Consider the following 25119-nt stretch of genomic DNA (forward strand, 5'->3'; position numbering starts at 1 on the left):
CAGAAAGGTATCAGAAAACCGCAGGCTACTAAACAATTACAGCATCAGCAATATGATACTCAGATCCGTGCTGAGTTGAATTTTTAAATATGTACATTGTATATGTAAGTTGGTACTTAAGTGAGATCCATTTTCAACTTATGGACAGTTGAACAACTTTTATGTAGTGCAACTATTTAAAGTTAATAGTTGTTTGGAAGAGCATAATTAGAAGTTGAATTTTACATTGTTTTCTAAATTTAGTACTTTTGTTCGAATGTAACACCTTTAAAACCTAACGTTTTAATTATTTTAACCTCTAAGGATCCAAATCTGATTGATGTAAGTTTAGCATGGTAGGCCAGAAGCTTGTAAGCTACCTTCCCTCCCCTCCCCTCCCCTCACACGGACATTAAAATGAGTCTCAGTTGTCTTGTGGACATTGTGGCATGGATAAAATCTGTTTGGATTGGGAGTTAGATATAGTATTATGGAACTTAAGCATCCGCTGCTCATTCCCTTCAAACTCCCACTCTACACACCTGAGTCTCACAAAAGCACCTTGGTTACTACTATCTCTAGTGCGTAAAACTTAAATACATCACACACAGGGAAAGAAAACGTTTTCAAAGTGTAGATTTCGGGGAATATATGGGTTCAGAGGCATAAAGTGAAATAAATTTCTGGACTATGGTAGGGAGCCTGCAGGACACTCTAGGTTTACATGCCGGTTAACCTGAAACTCTGTGCACAAGTTTTGTGACTTAGAAAATCAGGCTTAAATGAGATGATTCAAGGTCTGATTATGTGGCTGGGGAGTGGGAACGGTGCCAGGCTCCACCTGCCAAGTCTCCTTCTCCTGGGATATATGCTTGTAGCTTTTCTTAACCAATGAGAGCATTCATTTTAATTTTCTCATTTCCAAACTTTACAACACAGTGTTTAGGTTCAAAATATTAAAAGCAAACTACCTCTAGGAAAATCAAAGAGGCTAACACTTATACCCATAATTTGGAATGAGTTGGTTTAAAATATCTTCATTGAGAATATGAATGAGAGTGCTGATTTTATTTATTTAATTTTTAGACTATTGTGAAATTCAAAAGGGGTTTACAGAGTTGAAGTGTTAAAAAAGTTACGTTGGGACATTTGAAGGCAGGCATAGTGACTCAAAAGAGAAAGAATAATTAGATTTTGTTTAAAATTTTGTTAGTACTCAATAAAGTAAGCTTGCATAAGAAAAAGGTAGTTTTAAAAGGGAAACCAGCTTTGTGGAAGAAATGTGCATTTAGTCTCAACTGGTTATTTGCTTGTCCGAAAAAGTTGCTGTATGTGAAATTTTGATTACCCATTAGACTATGGGAACATTAAACTAAAATCTCTAAAAATAACAGTACATTTTATGGGTCTTCTAGTAAACTTTTATGAACCAGTTATAGCTACCTTTATTATATACTAAATTGCTATTTGAAATTCCAGTGTTTTAGAGTCATATCTGTTCAGACTAATTTTCTAGCCAAATTTGAAAGATACATGTGAGTGCTGCTTGGTTTGTTTATGAACAAACATTTCTATAGATATCCACTTCGCTTTTTGATAATTAAAATAGCACATTTCATCACTAAATTGGTTTTGTTGCTTGGTTTTCAGTGTGATGTGTTAGTAGAGGTTTGCCCTTTGGACACTGTGGTTCTAATTCGGAGTTCTAAAACCTAGTCCAGGGGCCAGCCAGGCCTAAATACATGGCTCAGCGGGGAAAGTGCTTCCTGCCATCCCTGGTGACCCACATAGTAACAGCAGAGGGTCACACCTGCAGCTTGTTCTCGCCTTCATGCTGTGTGCTTGCACATCCACACAGAAACCCATTAAATAAGTAAACAAACAAACTAGTAATTTAAAAGCCTACTGGAGTCTATAATAGTCTTACCCACACTTGTTTGAAGCTAAACAACAGCCTAAGAGGCTGTTTTTTAAAAAATATTTAGAACATGGATTGGTAGCTCCCTCCTGTAATCCAAGCACATGATATTAGGAGAATGAGGCAGGAACTGGTATGAATTTGAGGCCAGCCTGGGCTAGTATAAGGGCTAGCCTAAGACCTTGTTGAGGAAAAGGAAGGAGGGTGGGCTGGAAGGAAGGAGGAAGAGGGAAGAGAAAAAGAAAAGAAAGATTTAGTATATATGTTAAGATGGGATGGTATATTTCTATTAAGAGATTTGTAGAATTCAGCTTGGGGCATTGAGCTGCTCCATAAAATGAGTATTACATGACATGAACTGGGTTTTGTTGTATAAGGAGGACCGTGGATATTCTTTTAATAGACTCCTTAACTGTAACTATGAAGGACTACATATGTGAACTTTAAAATATTTAAGATGGTTCCATTCTGAATTAGATATGTACTCATCTCAATTTTCAGGTCACTGATTTTAAAATATTTAAATTGCTTTCACAAGGTTTTTTTTTGAATACTAATTGTAAAGGATAGCATAAATAGGCAGCACATGAAAGTAATGAAGATGCTTATTATATAGAGAAAACATTTTGCTCAATGATGTGTGTTAATATGATACATTTTTTTTTTTTTTGAGACAGAGTTTCACTATGTATCACTGGTTGACCAAGGACTCACCATCACACCCAGAGAATGAAAGTCTTTTGAGTTACCACTGTGGGTTGCTAATAAAAAGTTGAGATTGGCAATTCATCACCGTCTCCTAAATAATGTATTTGAGTAACCCTGAGCAGAAACTTGCATTCCTGTTGATGTGTGCTAATAGTGAAAAATCCCTGTTATTGTGTACATGGAAAACGCAGTAAGGTAGATGTCTCAAAGCTAAGCTATAAGTATATAATTAGCTGTGTCCTCGGGAAGACTGTTTAATTTCCATCTCCTTTTTTCTAACAGTCGTATTTCACCTTTTCACCTCTGTTCTGTTACTGCCTCCAGAAGCCTTCCTTATAAATCCACATGTCTGAAAGTCTTCTAGGGTTTGCTTTTTGTTAAAGAATAAAGTTCAAACTCCTTGGTTTGATATGAGAGCCACTCCTGTCCTGGAATGCTCTCTTGCCTCATGTCTGATTATTGGTAGATTACCTATCCTTCAGCTTCTGTTGCAACCCATCTTTCTCTATGAGTCATGGTTACCTACCATAACCAGAAGGGTTCATTTATTGATGAAGTACTGTTTTGGGTTTTTTTTTTTCCTTCTTGTTTTACTGAAGCATGTATATAACAAAAATTGTAAAACTTATGATGTATGGTAAAATGTTTTTATATACATGTGTAGTGATAGCTATAATCAAGCTAACAAGCATGCCCACCACTTCACATAGTATATAATATGTGAGTATATAGTATGTGTTATGAAACACTTGAGATCTACCTCAGGCTATTGAGATAGCCTAGTGGTTAAGAGCACTTAACTGCTCTTGGAGGCGACCCAGATTTAGTTCTCATGCTGATGCCCTCTTCTGGCCTCTATGGGCATGGGGTACCCATTTGGTGTATACATACACCAAATATACATGTATACATACATGTAGGTACACACTCATACATATAAAAAATCTCTTGGGCCTCCCTCTGACCTACACACATACACAAACACATACACACACATACATACACACATACACACGTACATTGTAGCACACGCATGGCCCTCACCCAACATACATATTACTATTGCATAATAATAATGAACAAATTTCAAGTATATAATACTATTACCTGTAGTTTCCAAACTCTTCATTAAATTAAAAAAATTGACTAGTCTTATAACTGTGTATTTGTATTTGACCCAAATCACCCCTTCCCCTCCACTCCGACTTCTGGTAATCTCTCTTCTATTCTTGGTTTTTATGAATTTACTTCTTGAAATTTTACATATGTAGTAGTTTCTGAAGTATATGCCATCCTTTGTCTGGCTATTTCACATTATTTCATTAGAAGTTCATCCATATTGTACTAAGTATCCGGATTTCCTTTTTTTTTTTTTTTTTTTTTTTTTTTTTATTTTTTTTAATTTTTTAAAGAGCGAATAATATCCCTTTGTATACTCACCACATTATCAGTCATCTGTTGACAGTCATTTAAATTGTTTCTACATTATGGTGATTGGAGTAATGCTTTAGTGAATACAGACATGCAGATAACTTTTAATATACTGATTTCAATTCCTTCTTTTGTACATGGACTAATATCCTATCTGTGCTCAAGTATACACGCAGATAGGATTATAAAACTATATGGTTCTTTTAAAAATTTATGAATACCCCAAATGGTTTTCTATAGTTGCTGTATCAATTACAGTCTCACCAGTTTTGAGAAGTTCCCTTTTCTATATCCTCACCAACATTTTATCATTTGACTTCTTGGGGAAAACCATCCTAATGGGTACAGAAGTGCTATCTGACAGCTTTGATGTGCATTTCCCTGCTAATTGGCAGTACTGAGTACCTACTGGCCTACTGACTGTTTTTCCTTTTTTTTTTTTTTTTTTTTTGGAGGGGGATCATCGCACATGTGAATGTTTTTCTTTTTGCTGTTGGCTTTATGAGTTGCTAAGTAGCTTGTATCTGTAAGAGGTGTGCACTCTCTCCCTTTGCACAGGTTGTCTTTTCATGTCATCAGCAGTTTTCCTTGCTGGTTGGGAGCTTTTTAGATTCACGAAGTCCCACTGTTCATTTGTGCTTTGGTTCTTTGCTTTTGGTGCCATCCAAAGCATTTACTAAGTATCAGGGAGCTGTCCCTCCATTTTCGTCAGGAAATGGGCATGTTCCAGGCCCCGTGTTTAGTTTATGGCTCCAGTTTGCCCTGCCTTGGCCTTGAGGATGAGCGCTTTTCCTTTCCATTTGGATATCAAGGTTTCCTGGCACCATTGGTTGAAAAGGCCATTTTCCCTTTTGTTCAGTCTTAGAGTCCTTATCAGAGGTGCGGTGGGGTGTGGGGTACTTGGGGTGGGGTGCTTGGTTTCTCTGTAGGGGTTCTCTTCTGTTCATTGATTTCTGTGCCTTGCTTCTATCCAAATATAGAGCTATCTTGATTGTTGTAGCTATACATTATACTTAGAAACCAGGTAGTATGAATGAAGTGTTGTTTTTTGAGTGCTCTCGTTATTTGGTCTTTTGGGTTCTCTATGAATTTTAAGATTGTTCTGTAAATTTCTATGAAAAAATCATTGGAATTTTAATAGGGATTATATTGATAGTATGCACATTTAAACAATGTCAGCTCGTCATCCATGAACATGGGATATCTTTCCATTTGTGCCATGCTCAGGGTCTTACAGTTTCAGTGTCCCCTGGTTAGTTACATTTATATACTAGTTTACTTTTGGATGCTGTTTATAAATAGGATTTCTTTCTTAAGTTCTCTTTCAGTTTGTTTTTAGTGTAAAGAAACAATGGTTTTGTGCTTAGTTTTTTATATCTTGTAACCTTACTGGCTTTCTGTACTTACTTTTAGTTGTGGAATCTTTAGGGTTTTCTGTATTGCACTTCTTCCTTGGACTTCTGCTTTTATTGTAAATTTTTCACTTATGCTTTATTTAAAGCTAAATTTAAAGCTTTTTAGGCAACAAAACTAGCTCATTTCATATTAACCAGGGTGTCTTGAACACAGTACAAGCCTGTGAATTCTGGCTACTTAAGAGACTGAGATAGGATAATCATTGCTTTTCAAGCAAGGCTACTTTCTCATTTTTGCCCATATTAGCTTGCTTTTGGGGTTTTAAATATTATTTCCTAGATTTTTCTTCTTGTCTAAAGGAAGATTAGTTCAATTATGTTTCTTTGCCAATACCTTATTTCATGGAAAAGAATTTTGTATATTTTTACTTTTCCAGTTTTGATAGTGTGGGCTGTTACCTAAACCTCACTATTATTTGATAGTACTTTACTATCAGTACAATTTATTATTATTTGGCCAAGGTTCTATGAATCTTATGTGATTGGAAAATATTTAGAAACCACCAATATAAAAAATAATTGGTATTTATAGTGTTAAGGATGAAAAATCACTTGCATTTGAGATCCTCTGGTAGTCGATTGTTACATAGCAAAAAGGCTCTTTTGTGTAAACATTACTTTTTTTTTTTTTTTTAAGAAAGTTCTCTATAATCAATGTATCAGTCGGGCCATTTCTCTATAGTCTTGAGGGTCCCTTGAGCTTTTGTTGATGCTCCTCCTTTGGGTACTATTTACCCAGATTCCTTAAAATGTTCCACTGAAGTCTGTCTTGGCTGTGCTTTCCATTATTTTATTACTTGGAGTCTTCATGCTACCAAACAGTGATATGCATATGAAAATGGGAAACTGAAGAGCTGCCCAAGTGCATTATTATCACCTTGCTTAGCACGTGATTGTATGCTGCACTATCTCCCTGGATTCCTACTTACATCTATCATGTTTTTTCAGAATAGGTTATAAACTTTATAAAATTACAATTTTGGTAGTTTTTATTATGTTCTATCTTGTAACCTTTAATAGGTATTGGCTGAAATTTCTGTGCTTCTTATTTTAAAAATAAATTTATTTTTAAAAGCAGATTTAGGTTTTCAACAAAATTAGCCAGCAAGAACAGAGAACCCTCAAATAATGTCTGCCTCTCCCTCAGTAATTTCCCCTCATCACATATGTTACCACCAGTGGCCCCACACTGACCAGTCATTATGGGAAGTCCATATTTACCTTAGTGTTCCCCCTTGCCATCCTGTGTTCTATGGGTTTTAAGAAATGTATAATAGTATAATATGTATTAACTTTTTTTATTCTTCCAAGGTATCTGAGATGAGCTTAAAGAGAGGGATGTTTGTTTTGAGTCACGGTTTGGAGGTGTCAGTCCCTGTTGGGAAGGCCAGTTGCTTTGGGGTCTATGAAGAAATCATACACGATGATGTGAATATATAGCAGAGGAAGCCACTTCCCTCATGGCAGCCCAGAAGGGGAAGAAGGGGCAGAGACGAGGGACCATGGTCCCAGTATCTTTTTCAAGTGTATGCACACAGTGACTAATTTACTTTTTTAGGGTCCTCCCTACTTTTTCCTACCTCCCAATAGCACCAGGTTCTTGGAACCAAGCTTAGAACACCCAGGTCTTTGGGGAACATTTATGACCCAGACCATAACACATAGAGTATTTGGTGCAGTAAGTGATCCTCAGTGGTCTGTGTATCTACTTATTTCCTTCTTCTAGCCCTCATGACCCCTATTTAAATCAACAACAATAAAATCCACAACCACAACCAAAAAATAATCTGTCTATCCTTTCCAACTATCATATAATTGTATAGTATTCATCTTTTCCAGTAATAATGTATTTAAGGTTTCGCCATGTTTTTTCATTTCTTGATGTCTGGATCTGCCATAGTCAGTCAATTACTGTGAAGGGATATCATGATTATGTCCAAGTTTGGACAAGGTTTATGAAACTACTATAATGTTTGTGTTCTACTTTTGTTGTTGTTGCCATTTAAACAGGGCCTTTCTTACTGTGTAGCCCAAGCTAGTCTCAAACTCACTAAACCAGACTGGCCTTAAATTTATGATCCTCTTGCCTCAGCCTCCTAAGTGCTGGGAGACAGACACCACACTCCTGTCTTTAAACTGTCTTTTGTATGAATATGTTTTAGCTCCCTTGGATAAGTAATGAATAAATGCTACCTTATATGATCAGTGTGTTTGGATTTGTAAGAAGGTGCCAGTTGTGTAAAGTGGCTATTATCATTTTGCATTTTCAATAGCAAAGAATGTGAATTCCTATTTTTCTATCATATCCTTGTTAGCATTTGGTGTCAATTTTCTGAATGTTAACCATTATAATAGGAATTTTATGGTCTCTATCTCATTGTTTAATTTACTTTCTCTAAGGACAAAGGATGGTGAATATCTTGTGGGAAGATTGTTTTCCATGTGCATTTCTTGCTTGATGATTGTTGATCCTTTGCCCAACTTTTATTTGAGTTGTTTTTCGTGTTACTGAATTTTACACTTGTGTATTTTTTATAGCAGTTCATTATTAGGTGTTTGCAAACATGTCCCTTCTCCATGCCTTCTCTCCTCATTCATTCATATTCTCATTCCTCTCTCTCTCTCTCTCTCTCTCTCTCTCTCTCTCTCTCTCTCCATTTTCAAGACAGGGTTTTTCTGTGTAGCCCTGGCTGTCCTGGAACTCACTCTGTAGACCAGGCTGGCTTTGAACTCAGAAATACACCTGCCTCTGCCTCCCAAGTGCTGGGATTAAAGGTGTGCGCCAACACTGACTGTCCTGTCCTCATTCTCTTAATAGCATTTTCATAGAACAGCTTTTAATTTTAGTGAAATATGAACCATTTTAGATATAGATATTGACTCTGGAGGAAGTCACTGCTAGATCTGAGGTCATCAAGGTTTTTACTATGTCATATTCCAGGAATTTTACACTTTACACATAGGATTTTGATTTATTTTAAATTCTTGAGAATTGTGTGCATCTTGATGAACTTTTGTGAATCGATTTCCATTTATTCTAGCATTGTATTTCTTTGCTCTTTGACAGTGATCAGTTGACTGTGTGAGTCTGTTTTTAGGCTTTCTGTGCTGTTTCTTTGGTCAATTTGTCTCTTTCTGCATGCTTACTGTGGCTTTATGGTGATAAGTCTTGAACTTAGTATTAGCACTCCATGTTCTTCATCATTCTTTGTCTTGAAACTCTTCATCTAAAGTTTAGAGTTAATTGTTGGCATCCTCCAAATAACTACTGGGATTTGGGTTAGGACTGCAGTGTATTTGTAGATCAATCTAGGAAGAATTGATATTTCGACAGCGTTGACCCTTCCTGTCCATTAATATGAAATATTCATTTATTCTTTGATATCTTTCACTAGTATTTTGTATAATATTTCTTATGTACATAATTATTAGATTTATAACACTAAACGTTTCATTGGATAATGACATATAACTGGAAATGTGCTTTTTATTATAAATCACACTTTTTCATTATTGGAATATATGAAAATGATAACTCTTGTATAATTTTGTATCTTGCAGCCTTGCTGTCGCTGCTTAGTTACTTCAGAATTGGCTGTTGCTTTTTTGAAATTTTGCATATGCCACTGTTATCTGTGAGTGAAGACAGTTTAATATCCACTTGGCCCCATATGGTTCCTTGTAGAGTCAATTCGCTAATATTTTGTTGAAAATTTTTGCATACAAATTCTTGAGAGTCGTTGGTCTGTTGGTTTTTGGTTTTCATGTAGTAGTTTTTCTGGTTTAGGTAGGATAATGTTGGATTCACAAAATGAATTAGGAGAGAGCCCTGTCCACTGTTGCTTCGTCTTAGTGAAGGTTATAGAGAACTGATATAATTTTCTTTTTAATTTTTTGGCTTAATTCACCTATGAACATATTTGGACATGGTTCCATGTTGGAAAGTTACTAATCATTGATTCAGTTTAGCTTATTCTGTAGATATATGCATAACTAATGCATAACTAACAGCTTGCTTTTCTTTGGTAACTTACATGGACTATTGAAAGTTGATAATTTGATATTATGCAACAGCTTAAAATATTTCCAGTATATTCTATAAGTAATGTTTAAATTTAGCTTATATATGTTTCTATGATATACTACTAAAATCAAATATATCTATTTTCTTCCAGCCTAGTGTGTTAATTGTAACATACAAGGAACCAGCTAAATCATCTACTCAGTTTGGATCTTACAAACAAGCTGAATGGAGACCAGATAGTACCATGATAGCAGTGTCAGTAAGTAGATCTTTCAAATTACTATTCTTTGTTTAAGAAACCATAAAGTTGCATTTAAATGGGATTTTCTAAGATGATGTCACGTTAGTCTTTCACACACATTAGACTTTCTTTTTGTGATCTAAAGCTGTACTGATTTCTGTGGGCCTGTGCTATCCTACTCTCTACCCTTGCAGCCACTGTCTCTTCTTTGTCAACTTTATCCCTTCTGCCATCCCCAGACAACACTGTGTCCCTTTCTTTGTAATCTTCTGAGCTAATCCCTCCCCTAGCCCACAGTTCATCTATGTTAAGAGAAATAAGAAAATAAGTTAGGGAACTTAGTTTTTATTTACCCTATCTTCCATCATGGAGACCAAACTAGAGTCCTGTGCATGCTCCACAAGTGGTCAACCACTGTCCACTTACTGTTCTCGCCACTGTTATTATTAGCTCATCTGTCTGCTTGGAGCTAGCCTCTTTCTAGTCTGTGGACTATCATGTTGACTGAGCTGCTCATCTGAAAATGTTCCAGATGACCAAAAGTACCAAGTCATTCTGTGCTTCTTGTAGCAGAGTTGCAGACCTCACAGCCACATAACGGACCCTGCCTTTAACCTCTGAGTCATCTCTTCAGCCCCAGTTGTTCAATTCTTGATGAATTATCAAATTGTATAGTACTGCTGCTATAGTTTATTTGTAGTGCCAGCACTGAGTGTGAGAAGCTGAGAACCACTCTGGCTGCACCGCCTGTATAGAGTATCTCCAGATTCATAAAATACTCAAGTTAAGAAAACTAATTATTAATTCTGAACAAACTGAAGTGGATTCCACTGAGAAGGGCATTAATTGAAAGCAAAAACAACATAATGAAACAGACAAGGACATAGTTGGACAGATTTCGAGGCTTGTGAAACTCAGACTTTTAGACCTGTGATTGATTGTTTTTGTTTTTTTGATAGAGATAACAGCTGAATGTTTGAACTAGTGTTGCCTGACAGCTGTTTGATGGCTTAGTGGTGGTGAGGGTTTGTTGTAAACATTTTAAGCTTTGGCTGAAATGAACATTGTTTTGAACACAAAGAAGTCATCTACTTAATAGGGAATGGATGACTCTGGGAAACAGCTGTTTTTATGTGTGCTGGGATTAATCCTAGGGCAACACACATGCCAAGGTAACCACTCTACACTAAGTTATTCTCCTTGCATGGAAAACAGCTTTTGCTATAGATTTGATAAACATTGAATTCACTCTAAAGCTGTAAACAGCCCTATCTAGAAAACTGATGCATTGTAATTTCAGTGACAACTAACAAAATTGTTTGAATTATACATAGTGTCAGACTGCTTTTAATACTTACAATACTTTCAGAAGTCAGAAAAGAAAATTTGTGTCCCATATGGAATTATCAGGAAATTAATTATCAGGAAATATCACAATTCAAATAGCATTCTTACAACCTTGATACAAATGCAAAGAAAAATTTTTGTAAAAGAATTTTTTTTAGTTGTGCATAAGAGAAACTTCTAAGCTTCTACTGTTCCTTGGATCATACATCTATAATCCCAGCACTTGGAAGGCTAAGGCTCAACTGTTTCAAGTTCAAAATAAGCCTGGCTACATAGCAGGGTGCAATCCAGCCAGGACTGCACACTTAGCAAGAGCAAGACTGTGTGGTGCGGGGAGCTCATATAAAAAGAGTTTTTAGATGTGATACATGAAAATTCTCACAGCACTAGCAAGGTTGGGAACTGCTTTCCCCAATCATTTCTTGTGTGCATTCACTGTAGTTTCTCTCCTCTTGGTAGCCAGTTACTAAGGTTTCTTTATATCTTGTAAGGAGGTACTAAGGGATAAGTTCAGTCTCCAAAACTCTCCTCTTGCCCAGAAACCACCTCATTACCTGGAAGTGCACCCCCCCCCTTGGTAATCAAAAATGTCAAGTCATGGGGAAAAATATTGCTCACCCTTACTCCAGCCAGACACATATGACAAGAGTTGACCAAATATGGATAGCTAAAATGGATAGAACTGACCAACTCCATCCATCTCTTTCCTGTGTGTTGTAAGTGTTCCACTTAGATTGAGTTTGATGTCATCATTTTAGCTTGCTCTTGTCAAGTTTGATAGTGATTTTTTGTTGTTGTTGTTGTTAAAATTTTTGTGCAGTCTTCCATAATGTAACCCTCTCTAGTCTTAAAGAAGTTTTGATGTATCTATTACTAATTGTAGTTGAAATTCATATACAACAAGAAAGTACCAGGAGTAAAATACTCTGTGAGGTTACTGGCAAAGTGGTGGAGTCAGTTTTATAAACAACTGGGGAACATTTTCCCAGTGTTCAGTTGGGTTTCATTTACTTTCCCTTCCTGACTTTTTTGAACAACCAGTAGACTTATTTTGATATAAAAATTCAAATTCCTTTGTTCTGTGGCAGTTGTGATTAATCTTAAAGATAAATCGTAGCTGCTCAGTTTCTGGAACGGTGGGCAGCTGAAGCTCCAGCATCTTAGGATGCTACTGGCTCTCTGCACTGTCAGTGTGTGAGGTGTGTAGTAATGTGTGTGCATACCTAATGTATGTAAGGAAAGGAAATGGATTGTGGGGGAATAACATACTTTAATTTGAAATAAAGTCAGAATTAACTTTTTCCCCTTAGTTTATCTCTGGGCCTTAAATTTTTCTTAACTTGTAGGTTGGAGTAAAAAAAGTATAACATTGAATTAAAGTGGGTAACAATGTCAGAAACATCAGTTTGCTGTTGTAAATAATATTTGGTGGTTTCTATCTTACCTTAGATCATTTAGTTTCCAAATTGAAGACAAAAAACCTTTATATTTAGAATAAACCTTAAAGCATTAGAAGTGGGCAGAAACTCCTCTAAGCTAGTGTGTCCACTCTGTCAACCCTGAGATATTACTTGCCATAATCCGCCTGGGCTACTCCTACTACACCATGACAGTCCTCATGGCCGAGTGCGCTCACCTACACTGTGGTGATTTCCTCCTCCTCCTCCCATGCTCCTCTGTGCTCCTCACATCCTTCCTCTCTCCTCATGGATCCTGCCTGCCCAGCTATAGGCTGTAGGCATCTTTATTAACCAATCATGGGTAACTTACAGGGCAAGTTTTATACAACAAAAGCTGTATGTAAGGATCTGCTCATCTTGAAGCAACTAGATCTTAGAAAATTAAGCATTTGAATATGTAGCAGCACGTTGATCTTTTAAACAAAAATTTGTAATTAGAGGCCACACACATCCTAAGATCAATACTGATAATTGAAAATATTTTATATAATGGAAACTTATAAATTATATTACATTGAAGTATTAGTATTAAATTATTTAACTTATTGCAAGTTTTGTAGATGTAAGAGGAGTTGAGACATATTCATTCTCTTGTTGAGCACTCCTGGAGTCCCTGTATATTACAGGTAGCATGTAATCAATGGAGGAGTTTTCTTGACTCCTAGAGTATGATGGGGCTGTGCTGTACAGAGTGTGAGTGGAAGGCAGAGAACAAACTACAGGAGCTGTGTTCTTCCACCATGATGGTCCTAGGATCCAATTCAGGCTGTTAGGTTTGGCAGCATGTATGGACCTTTAACCAGTGAGCTCTCCTGCTGGCTGAGGGTACATTCATTCTTTGAGCCAGGGCCTCAGAAACTTCCGTGTAAACTAGGTTGGTCTCAGACACACAGAAATCTGCTTGATTCTGTCTCCCCATTGTTGACTAAAGTTGTGTGTCACCATGCCTAGATAGGAAAAATACTTTTTGATAAATGTTGATCAAATTAAAGGATGTGCTTCACCTTGTTTCAGCATGTTTGTTATCCTACCATTTTCCATTTGTGTTTATTGATGTGTGTATGCACAATAGGTCCATTATTACCTTGGGAGACTGGTATCATTTGTGATTTACATGCTTTCGTATTCTAAACATGTATAATAAAGACTTTGAAAATGAAAAAATAGAATTTACATTGCATTCTGCTATTTCATAGTTATTTGAAGAGAAATTAGTAAATTTTGAATGGTTGTATATATGTTTGTTATCAGAGGGAACTAAATTGACACATGAGAAGGGTAAGCAATAGTTATATGCTTTCTTTATATCATTTGGGAATCCTGGAGAAAGGTCATTATAATAGTGCATAGAAACAGGTTGGTGACTACTAAAGGGACATCATTTATTACTAAGTCTTTAACAACTGTTCAAAGGCAGAACTGTTTGTGAAATGTCAGTAGTAGATGCCATTGAGATTTAAAAGTATATAATGTTTGTTATACACAAAAGTCTGAAATATTTATTTAAGATGATTGATACCAAATATCAAATAGTAAATCAAGATATTTGTGTTTTCAGTATTTTATTAGGTGAAATGCTAGTACAACGTGATGCTTTATTCTCATTGTCATTATACTCCTGGGTATGCTTTATTACTTTGCTGTGCATTTTATTAGCATCTGAGTGTCTGAAGTGTTGAACATTTTGACCTTTGAGTGACTGATCTTCCAGACAGTATTTATGTTAACATTACCATCTTAAGAACTGACCATTCTTTTTGCCTTTCCTTCACTTATAAGGTGGCAGTAAAGGTTTACAAGTCGTGATTCTGTATGGGGTAGGAAGTATTTATGACTTGTGCTGTGGTTTGATTTGAAGTCATTAGCCTTTTGTCTTTCTATTGCAAGAATGTAAAATTGCCATGGATAATTTGAAAGATAATCTTTTCTGAACAATCTTTATTTTCTTCTTTATATCCTAGTAAGTTAAACTAGTTTTTGAAATTATATTACAGAAGGATAAGGTATAGTTAAAAGCAGCCCATGGCTGCCCTGGGAAGTCTGTTTCCTTTCATTCCATAATGGAAAAGCAGGAAGCTAGTGCTGGGAAAAAATAGGAAGCCTGGGTGATTTCTTTAGTTTGGATCATTTCTACTTTGGACATATCTTCACTTGCCTCTGAGTTAATAGAATTCAGTATTTGGGTAAAGAAGTTTAGAGGGAAAACTGCCACCTTATTCTATTGCTGGTTTTATACTGAAAGTGTCTTCTAAGAGCAACAATTCATAGTATTTAACATGATTATGTAAATGTAAGGTTCATGTATACCATGGTCATATAATACAATGTTTTTGTATTGTTTGTGTTTTTGTTGTTGTTTAGTTTTATTTTTGAGCTAGAATCTCTTAGGGTAGCCTAGGACAGGTAGAAACCTGCTTCAGTTACTCAAAACTAATTTTTTTTAATTTAATTTCTATTTTTATAACATTTAGTTCTTTAGAAATTAGATGTTTATATTTGAACTTCAAATGTTGGAAATGTTCAAATCTTGGAATGTTCAAATCTTGGAAATTAGAGATTGACTTTAGTTAGCTGATGCTTATATTTTAAAATTTCAAGATTTTCTCTTATCATTTTTCCTAGTGTCTCACAGTATGTTTTATAGTGAGAGATTAATTTATTTTATTTTTAACTATATAAATTATGCTGTCTTGATAAATGATAGTTTTAGGGGTACAATCAGACATTTTGTGTTTACTATTTGGCTATATTGCTTTTTGAACTTAGAATAATTATTTGTCACACTTTTGTAGAGTTCAAAGAGTGCTGTGTATTTTGCATAGTTTCATAAAATATTTCAATTTTCAGTTACATAGTTTATAAAATATTTTTAAAATTTGTTGAACACTTTTTAAAATGGCTTATATTAAACATCATTTTGCATATATAAAGAGACTATAATTCTCCAAAGGAGGGTTATAGTCATGTAAAATTAGAGCCTAAGATAGTAGTTACAACATTCTAATTCATGGTTAATAAAATTCTCTTTCAGACAGCAAATGGCTACATCTTGTTTTTTCATATTACATCTTCAAGAGGGGATAAGTACCTTTATGAACCCGTGTATCCCAAGTAAGTTTACTCACTTTTATTCTTTTAATACATGGCTTGCATGCTTAATATTTTTTAAAAAATTGTACTTTGGGTTATTTAAAGTCATTAAGATGTTAAGATGCCAACATTTCTAAAATGGTGCTTCAGAAATAACTAGTCTTTGAACTGTCATGTTTTAAATTTAAGAAATACATGATTGGCCAGGTGGTGGTGGTGCATGCCTTTAATCCCAGCACTTGGGAGGCAGAGGCAGGTGGATTTCTGAGTTCGAGGCCAGCCTGGTCTACAAAGTGAGTTCCAGGACNGCCTGGTCTACAAAGTGAGTTCCAGGACAGCCAGGGCTGTACAGAGAAACCATGTCTCGAAATCTCGAAAAACCAAAAAAAAAAAAAAAAAAAAAGAAAGAAAGAAAAGAAAAGAAATACGTGGTTCAATAAGTCAAGGTACACTGAGTAAACATACTCCAGTCAGATGCTTTCTGGTCTTCATTAGAATGCAGAGCTCAGACATGAGATGAAGAGGGGACTCTCAGTCAATGACAGGCTCCTTTGCCTGTGTCTACATATGTATGCATAGAAAAAGACATAGTTGCTACCTCACCTAGTTCAACTTAGGGGGACATGGACTGTTGCTCCTTAAGTCTTTAAACTGTCATTGTGTTTTGCACATCTCCTCCACAGAATGCTTCACTTTTAAAGAAAACAACATATAATTTTAAAATACATATTTTCTTCTGGGAGCAGTCTACCTATATATCAGAAGTTTGCTTGATGTTATGTGAGAGATTGCTGCCAATATGGTTAAGAGGAAATTGCTGAGAAGATTCAAAAAGCCTTTTATATATATATATATATATATATATATATATATATATATATATATATATAAATAATTTATATATTATATATCCATATATCGATATATAATATTAAGCAATATGTTAAAATATATTCTAAAATATAGATATATTTATATATAATATATTAACATTATATACATATATATGTATATATTAAAATGACTTACTATAGATGAATAAGCCCAGTTATGTAAAGAAAACCGGTGGTATGAAGTAAGTGTGCCTGACACTGTACTACTATAAGGATTGTCCCAAATTCTAGTTGCACTGAGCTGTTTATAATTGTTTATATTAGACAAATACCATAGCATACCAGTTGTATTAGCATAATGTCCTGATTTCACATTTAGTTTGCACATTATTCGAGACCTATAGATAAGTTTCTTCTAGTGTGAACAATATTTCATTTTTAGTCTAAAAAGGTGGCTTAGTCAGGGAAGACCTAAGATCAGAACCCACATAAAAGTGCCAGGCGTGATGGCACATGCTTGTCATCCTGGACTGGGGAAGTGGAAGCAGGTGGAGCTTGCTGCCTAGCCAGCTTAGGCCACTTGGATCCTTTGACCAACACACACTTTGACACACAAAAGATGATGACATTTTGGACCTTTCTTTTCTATAAAGCAATTTCTGCCTAGCTTATCATCCAGTTAACATCACTGAATTTTTCAGAATTCACATTGTCAGTAAAATAACTTAAGAAAAGTTTTATATAATAGAATAAGTGAAATATGATCTGTATTCATGAATGAGGAACTAGAAAAAGCCAACTTGGAGTTAATGTACTGAGTGGGGTTGTTAGCCTTGGAGTCGAGCAGCGTGGCAGCTGGCTCTCTTAAATGAACCCAAGGATTTGCTCTTTCGTTTTGTTTTGCTTTAAACATTTTCAATCTCAGCTTTTAATATGTCGTCTAGGTGCTCGGTTACTACCTGGTTTGTAGGGATTTTTTTTTTTTTTGAGAGAGAGAGAGAGAGAGAGAGAGAGAGAGAGAGAGAGAGAGAGAGAGAGAAATATAACTAGCCAATTGAAAAATAGCCTTTCAGTTGAAAAAATTGTTAGGGTTTGTGTTTCTATGATAAAACACCATAATTAAAACTCCTCGGGGAGGAAAGGGTTTATTTCAGTTTTCATGTCCTAGTTATATTCCATCAGGAAGGGCATTCAGGGCAGGAACTGGAGGTCTAAGAAGAGTGCTGATGACTGGCCTAACCTCATGGTTGCTCAACCTGTTTTCTTACAGCATGCAGGACCACCTGCCTACAGGTTTCACACCCATGATAAACTGTACCCTCCCACCTCAGTAATCAACCGTGAAAATGCCGGAAAATGTCTATAGGCCAGACTGGTAAGGGCATTTCCGTAGCAAAGGGTCCCTCTTCCCAAATGACTCTAGCATATCAACTTGGCTTAAAGCTAACCAGCACACACTCCATGTGGTATGTTACCTCTTTATAATCAGCACCAGTACACACTCAGTGTGGTATGTCACCTCTTCATAATCAGTCCTTTCACATAGCTGAAATACACTCCTGAAAAACAATTTAATGATAACATTAAAGTGTGTGTAAGAATCAGAAAAAGAATCATCATGGATGACTACCAGGATGTCTGCTGTTAGATATGACAGGGAAAATGCATCCATAAACTCTCAACAGTACAGCTGCCTAAGCAAGACTGGCATAATGACAATACCAGTTGACATGTCAAAGTAGATGGGGAAGCCCATAAGACCCCACCCTAGAGAAGAGCCACAGGAAGTCCATGGGTGCTGAGAAGGGAGAATCACTTTCCTACAAGAACAAGCTCCAGCATAGGATTCCAGTCCCTAGTGCTTACCCCCGTTCACGTGCACATACACAATGGGCTAAATAGACACGATAGGGTGCATGTGCACTAAGTGTGTATTGCATATACACTATGTAACAGTAATCATTAAGAAGCTATGATTTTGGTGGGGGTGAGACATGGGAGACGTTAGAAGGGGGAGGAAGCAGGAGTACTATAAATTTAGTCTTCTTACATGAGTTTCTCAAAAAATGTTTTAAAGTAAACGAAAAAAACCTAGAAATAAAATACACATATAATCTTTTTATTTGCCAGAATACAACTTTTAGTAACTACTCTATGAATACAGTTCTGTTGCCTAAAGCCAGCCTGATGTGTATTTGTGCATGCCAGTACTTTCTAGAGTTGCTCATTTTAGTAAGTTTTCTGAAGAAACCGTTTGTAAAATGGTATCAAAAGAAAAGTGTAATTTTCTTCTAATTGTTAGGAGTTGATGTTTAAAACCTGAAAAGTTGTGATCATATAGGGGTTAGAGGAGGGGGTGCGGGGAGGGATGGTTCTGTCAGTGTTGTCACATGTGCCATTGTAAGCACGTCTGTGAAGATGTCTGTCATATAGACTGCTGCACACAAAAGCTCCATCATCCTAGCTCATGCCGTTACAGGCGAGAACCAAGTCAGAGGTGGTGGCATGGTCCCCACTCTGTAGTACTTAGCCTCTGATACCACACTACTTGTTCAGCCTTGTTGGTGCCTCATCCAGCAATCTACTACTTAAGATTTATCTGAGGAATAAGGAATAGAAACAAACAAATGAAAAGGTTTGTAATAGTCTGAAAGGTAGAGGCCGGCAGTTACCTGTCTCCTCTTCAGTGATAGAAGTAGCTCTGTCTCTTGTTTCACCTCTCTACATCTTAGAAGTCTATCACATGAACTTCATTTCTAGAGCATCTCAACTTTCCTGTATTACATGACAGCATCTTAACCTCAGACTGTCTGTCATTTTCCATTACAGTCCAACTGAGCACACGGCTCAGGTGTCGCCGTGTTTAAAAGCTTCCGCCTAGTGTTCCTAGCATTCCTGTATATGCAGCGAGCCAATCTTCAACAGCCTTGGCAGTCTTACTCACTAACCCCTTTCATTTCAAATGTCACTTACTCTTTGCTAGTCTGTTTATCTTTACATTGAAACCTCTCTTCACCTTTACCCAGACCAGTGTGCAGACTGGGCGGAGGCTTTAATGCTTTGTTTTACATTTTCAGATTTGCAGTGAAATTTGTGGTGGAGACTTTGCCACAAATAAACCAGAAATAATTACATTTAGCTTTGAAATTCATTTAATTAACTATCCTTGGATATGAGTGTAGGAGATTTGAAATTTCTTATAATTCTTATTTCTTCATAATGAAAATAATTTTAGCAAATTAGTTTGCATGCACTGTTTTTTGGGGGGTTTGTTTTTGGAGGAGTTTTGTTTGTTTGTTTGTTTGTTTGTTTGTTTTTTGGGATAGAGTCCTTGTGTAGCCCTGGATATCTGGAATCCACTATATAGAAGCAGCTGGCGTTCATATAGTCTGTCTTTCTTCTTCTTCTTCTTCTTCTTCTTCTTCTTCTTCTTCTTCTTCTTCTTCTTCTTCTTCTTCTTCTTCTTCTTCTTCTTCTTCTTCTTCTTCTTCNTCTTCTTCTTCTTCTTCTTCTTCTTCTTCTTCTTCTTCTTCTTCTTCTTCTTCTTCTTCTTCTTCTTCTTCTTCTTCTTCTTCTTCATGTTGAAAATGGTTCTATTGCATCCTTTACAAAAGAGTAGGAAACTGCCTGTATATGACTTAAATACACCTGAAGTTCTTCCTTGTACTTTCTGACTGCAGACATGGGATACGTTGTTAACATCTTGGGAAGAAAATCTCAGCTCCCTTACTATAGTATAAGAAATCTATTAATGAAAGAGACAAGATCTTTTGCCATTTTACTTCTGAAACATGTTTTTCCTTATCCTAACTGAGCAAAAAAATTAATACTTATCAAGATCCAATTTCAAATGTGTACCACTTACAATTAACCAATTTCTATTTTTTCAAAAATTTCTCATCTATTTTGAATTAACTCAAACCTAAGCATGATAGAGTTTTTCATCTTCTGTATTTCTTTTTTTTTCCTCTCTCCTCCCTCACTCATCTTTCCACCACAATTAACTGTGGTTTGTTTGTTTTGGGGGGGTAAGGCTTCATTGTGTCGCCCAGGCTTGTGGTCTCAAATAACCCTCCCAACTCAGCCTCTGAAGTGCTAAGAATACAGGCACATGCCACCATGTCCAACTTAAACGTTTTTTTTTAAAGATATATTTACTTACTTTATGTATATGAATACACTGTAGCTATCTTCAGATACACCAAAAGAGGGTATCAGATCCTATTACAGATGGTTGTGAGCCACAAAGAACCTCAGGAAGAGCAGTCAGTGCTCTTAACCGCTGAGCCATCTCTCCAGCCCCCTAAATTTAAACTTTAAAAAACAAAAAATAAAACAACAACAAAGTTTTATTGAGTCCAATGTTGACTGAGCCCAAGGTTGTGGTTCAGTGCTTTAGTCTGTTTGCCTAACATATACAAGGCCTTGGCTTTGATAACCAGCTCTGCAAAAACTAAATAATAGTACTAAAATTTGGGATGTTTGATTAACTGATATTAAAGACATAGGTACTCAATTCTCCACTGGAAAATATTCTTCCATAATAATCACTGTCAGCGCTGTAACCTTGTTTTGCTTTACTTATTTCTTCCTAACACATTTCATCAGATATGTGAAACTTCTTACCAGGGTTGCTGTCTGTAGGTAGTGCTGGTCGGAAAGAGAGGAAATTGAGATTAACAGTTGTTCTTTCTAATCCTTTTTCTCCATAAATCCAGCAGATTTTTGCAGAAGAAGCCTACATTGTGGGCTAGAAATGTCCACTAACTCATATCACATAGAGGACAAAGGAGACCAGAATTAGTTCTATACACTAAAGTTTCCTCAAGATCCATTTACAGTCATATATCATTGAAAGACAAGGACATGTCTGAAAAATGTGAGCACTTAACTGTTCAGAATATTACAGAGTATTCTTCTAAGAATATAGGAGTTATACAGCTGCTACAGCCACAGTTACAAACTTGCACAGCATTTTACTGTGCTGAAACTATAAACAATTTGTACCATTGTACAATGGTATTTGTTTATTTGCACATATATAAAAATAGAAAAGGTATATTTTTGCCTTTATGAGCACAGTTTTTTTTGTTTTTTTTGTTTTAAGGTTTATTTATTATATGTAAGTACACTGTCGCTGTCTTCAGACATTCCAGAAGAGGGCGCCGGATTTATGTATGGATGGTTGTGAGCCACCATGTGGTTTCTGGGAATTGAACTCAGGACCTTTGGAAGAGCAGTCAGTGAGTGCTCTTAACCGCTGAGCCATCTCTCCAGCCCCATGAGCACAGTTTTGATATCTTTAGATATCCAACACCAGGAACTTCACTTCCATACAACTGACAACTCAGCAAGCTTGTTTATATTAGCATCAGCATCGCCACAAGGACCTGCTGAGTGTGTTATGCTTCCTGTTAACAATGGCTGCAATATTACTAAGATATGGGAATTTCCCACCCTGTCTTAACTTTATGGGACTACAACTATATATGAAATCCGTCCATTATTGAAACATTTGGTGCACATTTTTGTACCTTTTTTATTATTGCTAATAAGTCATTGATGTTAGGTTTTGAGAGAGAAGATTTTAACTAATTTTTCTTCCTTCTAATAGACACCTTGTTTGGGATATAGATGGTAGTGGTCTTAAAAATGTTTCTCTTTGAGCATCTCAAAACTTTACATATATAGTTTGATTTCAGCATGCATCTGTAGATTTACATGTGTGACTTTTAGCTGAACTTTGTATATATCACGTATCCATTTATGAATACATTATAATTGTACTAGCATTTATTAGTAGGATGGGTTAAAGTATTATTACCTAATTCAGAAACTTCTCTTGTCGTAGCCACATCCAATGGTGCCATCTGAATGCGGAATGCGGAGACTGATAGAATTATTCAATGATCTGAGCAGCTCGTAGAACCTCGTGCTGTTGGTGTTACAATCACTACTGCCACTAACAGATTAAGTCAGGAGGACTCTGTGCTCATTTGTCATAGCTTTTGCCTTTTTTTTTTTTTTAAGTCTCTAGGAACTGTTGTAGCTGCTAGCTGTTAGGGATGTAGCAGTGGGGTGGGGACTGGGGCAACAAAGCAGCCTTACTTATATAGCTTGGTAATTATAACATTGTATGTTACACAGGCAAATAAAGCAGGGTTAGGGAGTGAGGAGTGGAACCACAGCTTGAAATTGAATCCTTAGTCTCTTCATTGAGAAGTTAACATGTAAAAGGATCCTAAGGAGTTTGTGGGAATACAACATATACTTAGGAGAATGACATTTTGGAATAAATGAGAAAATATTGTAAGTTGTAGGCCCTAACAAAGAATTTGTAATTAGTCAGAAGGGATGTTTTTGTGTAATTAACTATAAAAATGAAATACTATGCTGTGATTTTTTTTTTTTAGAGTAACTTAATCCCGGATGAGTATAAAGCCAGTTAGTAGTCTTCTGTCCAGAGAACTAGCATGTCCTTGAATCAATACACTCTCCCTTTTCATACATACTGAAGCCAGTCTATGAAGTCCACTTCAGTCATGTCTTCCATTGCCTCCTAATTCCCAATAAGACTTTCTTAGTTTGAAACTTGAAAGTTTTTTTCTGGATTATTGTATCTTTTATAATTTATCTCTAAATGATTTAAACATATAATTTATTTGCCTTTTCCCTATATACAATTTCTTGTGGTTTTTTTTTTTTTGTAGGTTTTAGGATTAGTTATGTTGCTTTTATTTCCATTTTGCTCATCTGATAAGTGGAACTAATACTACCTATCTCATGAATTTGTCAGTGAACTTAAACTGGTACTCTCATTATAGTACTTAAGCAGTGCTTCAGTGTTTTCTAGAGGTTTGGGGGGGGGTGTTTTGTTTCTGTGTTCCATGTTCTTGCTACCTTTAACTGTAGCGTATGTAAGTAGGTGAGCTCTATGATTAAATAAATGTAAGTGGTTCAGTAAGCTTCAACTTGATGATGTTTAAACCGTGCCCATTACCTTCTGTGGCTCACTGGAGAGTGCCAGTTTGTACAGTCTTGAGCTCAGAGCAGCCTTCTGCTTTATTTTAGTTTCTTCCCAACACTTTGTCCTCCATGAGCTTAAGAAGTCACTAATTCTCCATAAATATTCCCATAGTACACTTTAAATTTTTATCCCAGCAATATGTTTTAGTTGAAAAACTAGACTATGAGAAGTGTAGGGGTTTGGGTTTTTTGTTTGTTTGTTTTTTGTTTTTTTTTTTCAGAGACAAGACAGTTCCTGGCTGTCCTGGAACTCACTTTGTAGACCACGCTGGCCTCGAACTCAGAAATCAGCCTGCCTCTGCCTCCCAAGTGCTGGGATTAAAGGCGTGCACCACCAAGCCTGCTGGGTTTGTAACATTTTCTAAGATGTTCCACAGGGAAACATTCCACACACAAATAGTAAAGGCAGCTCAATGTCTCTAGATATATATGTTCTGTTTGGTTACTAGGTTTTTAACAAATCTCGTGTAAATTATATTGTAAAGAGAAATTATCAAACTTTTCCTGTCTTGAATTTTTGCAATAATCTGAGGCTTTTATCTGTTTTTGGTGTTTGTGTAGTTTGGTTCTGAAACTAGATTTATCTGATTGAAACTTATGTGTTAAAGTCAGGGGCAGTTTACTAAATAAACTTTTCAGACCAGGTCTTGGCGTGAGACTAAAACTGTCTTGAACTCATTCTTGGTGATTCTTTTGCCTTCATCTCTAGAGTGTGGTGATTTAATTCTGTGGTTTTGTTTTTGTTTTAAGACCTATAAAGAGATTTTAAACAACTTTCTGTTTCCAGATGTGTCCACTACACTCCTGGCAGATATATTTGTCTTTTTTTATTTATTATTTATTATTTATTTAATCGCTTTGTAATTTAGTTTAAATGCAAAATGTAGCTTAAAAGTTAATTTTAATTTGAAAGGTTAGTTTTTCTTGGTATATCAGTCATTCTTTTCTAGAGTTTCACTGAATCTTAACTCTGCAGATTTTGCACGAATACTTATGGATGTGGTGGCTGTCACACATATAATGTATTTTTAATGGCAAAGCCAAGATTCCTTTAGCTATCTATTGATGTTTCATTTCAGAAGTATATAACTAATAAAATACAAAGCTACTGATAACATTAACAAACTAAAACTGTCAAAGCACATATATACATCCATAGAACTTGTGCAAAGATCACATTTGTATTCAGTGTCATCACTTTGTCACCCGAAATAAACAAGATTTGAGAAATGAGACTGCAGAAAGGATGCAGAGAAGCTAAAGGGAGAGCTGGCCTGTTGATGAAATGCTTTTATCATTTGATTCTTTAAGACATCAAGTGAAGGACTGGAGAATCTACACTTTGGTCTTCCTTCTTCTTGAGTTTCATGTGTTTTCCAAATTGTATCTTGGATATTCTAAGTTTCTGGGCTAATATCCGCTTATCAGTGAGTGAATATCATGTGTGTCCGTTTGTGATTGGGTTACATCACAAAGGATGATATCCTCCAGATCCATCCATTTGCCTAAGAATTTCATAAATTCATTGTTTTTAATAGTTGAGTAGTTCTCCATTGTGTAAATGTACCACATTTTCTGTATCCATTCCTCTGTTGAGGGACATCTGGGTTCTTTCCAGCTTCTGGCTATTATAAATAAGGCTGTTAT

The 25119-nt window shown here is 36.0% G+C and overlaps 1 protein-coding gene across 2 annotated transcripts in view; it reads left to right on the forward strand.

Annotated features, from left to right (window-relative positions):
• Ric1 (RIC1 homolog, RAB6A GEF complex partner 1) overlaps positions 1-25119 on the forward strand; it is an 84579-nt gene that overhangs the window by 1650 nt on the left and 57810 nt on the right. For both annotated transcript variants that reach the window (XM_021192608.1, XM_029535354.1), the window contains exons 2-3: positions 9627-9734; positions 15555-15634. In XM_021192608.1, coding sequence (XP_021048267.1) covers positions 9627-9734; positions 15555-15634 — 188 coding nt within the window. The remainder of the gene's footprint in view (positions 1-9626; positions 9735-15554; positions 15635-25119) is intronic.

The sequence above is a fragment of the Mus pahari genome, chromosome 1 (assembly GCF_900095145.1).
Source record: "Mus pahari chromosome 1, PAHARI_EIJ_v1.1, whole genome shotgun sequence".
NCBI classification, from domain to species: Eukaryota; Metazoa; Chordata; class Mammalia; order Rodentia; family Muridae; genus Mus; species Mus pahari.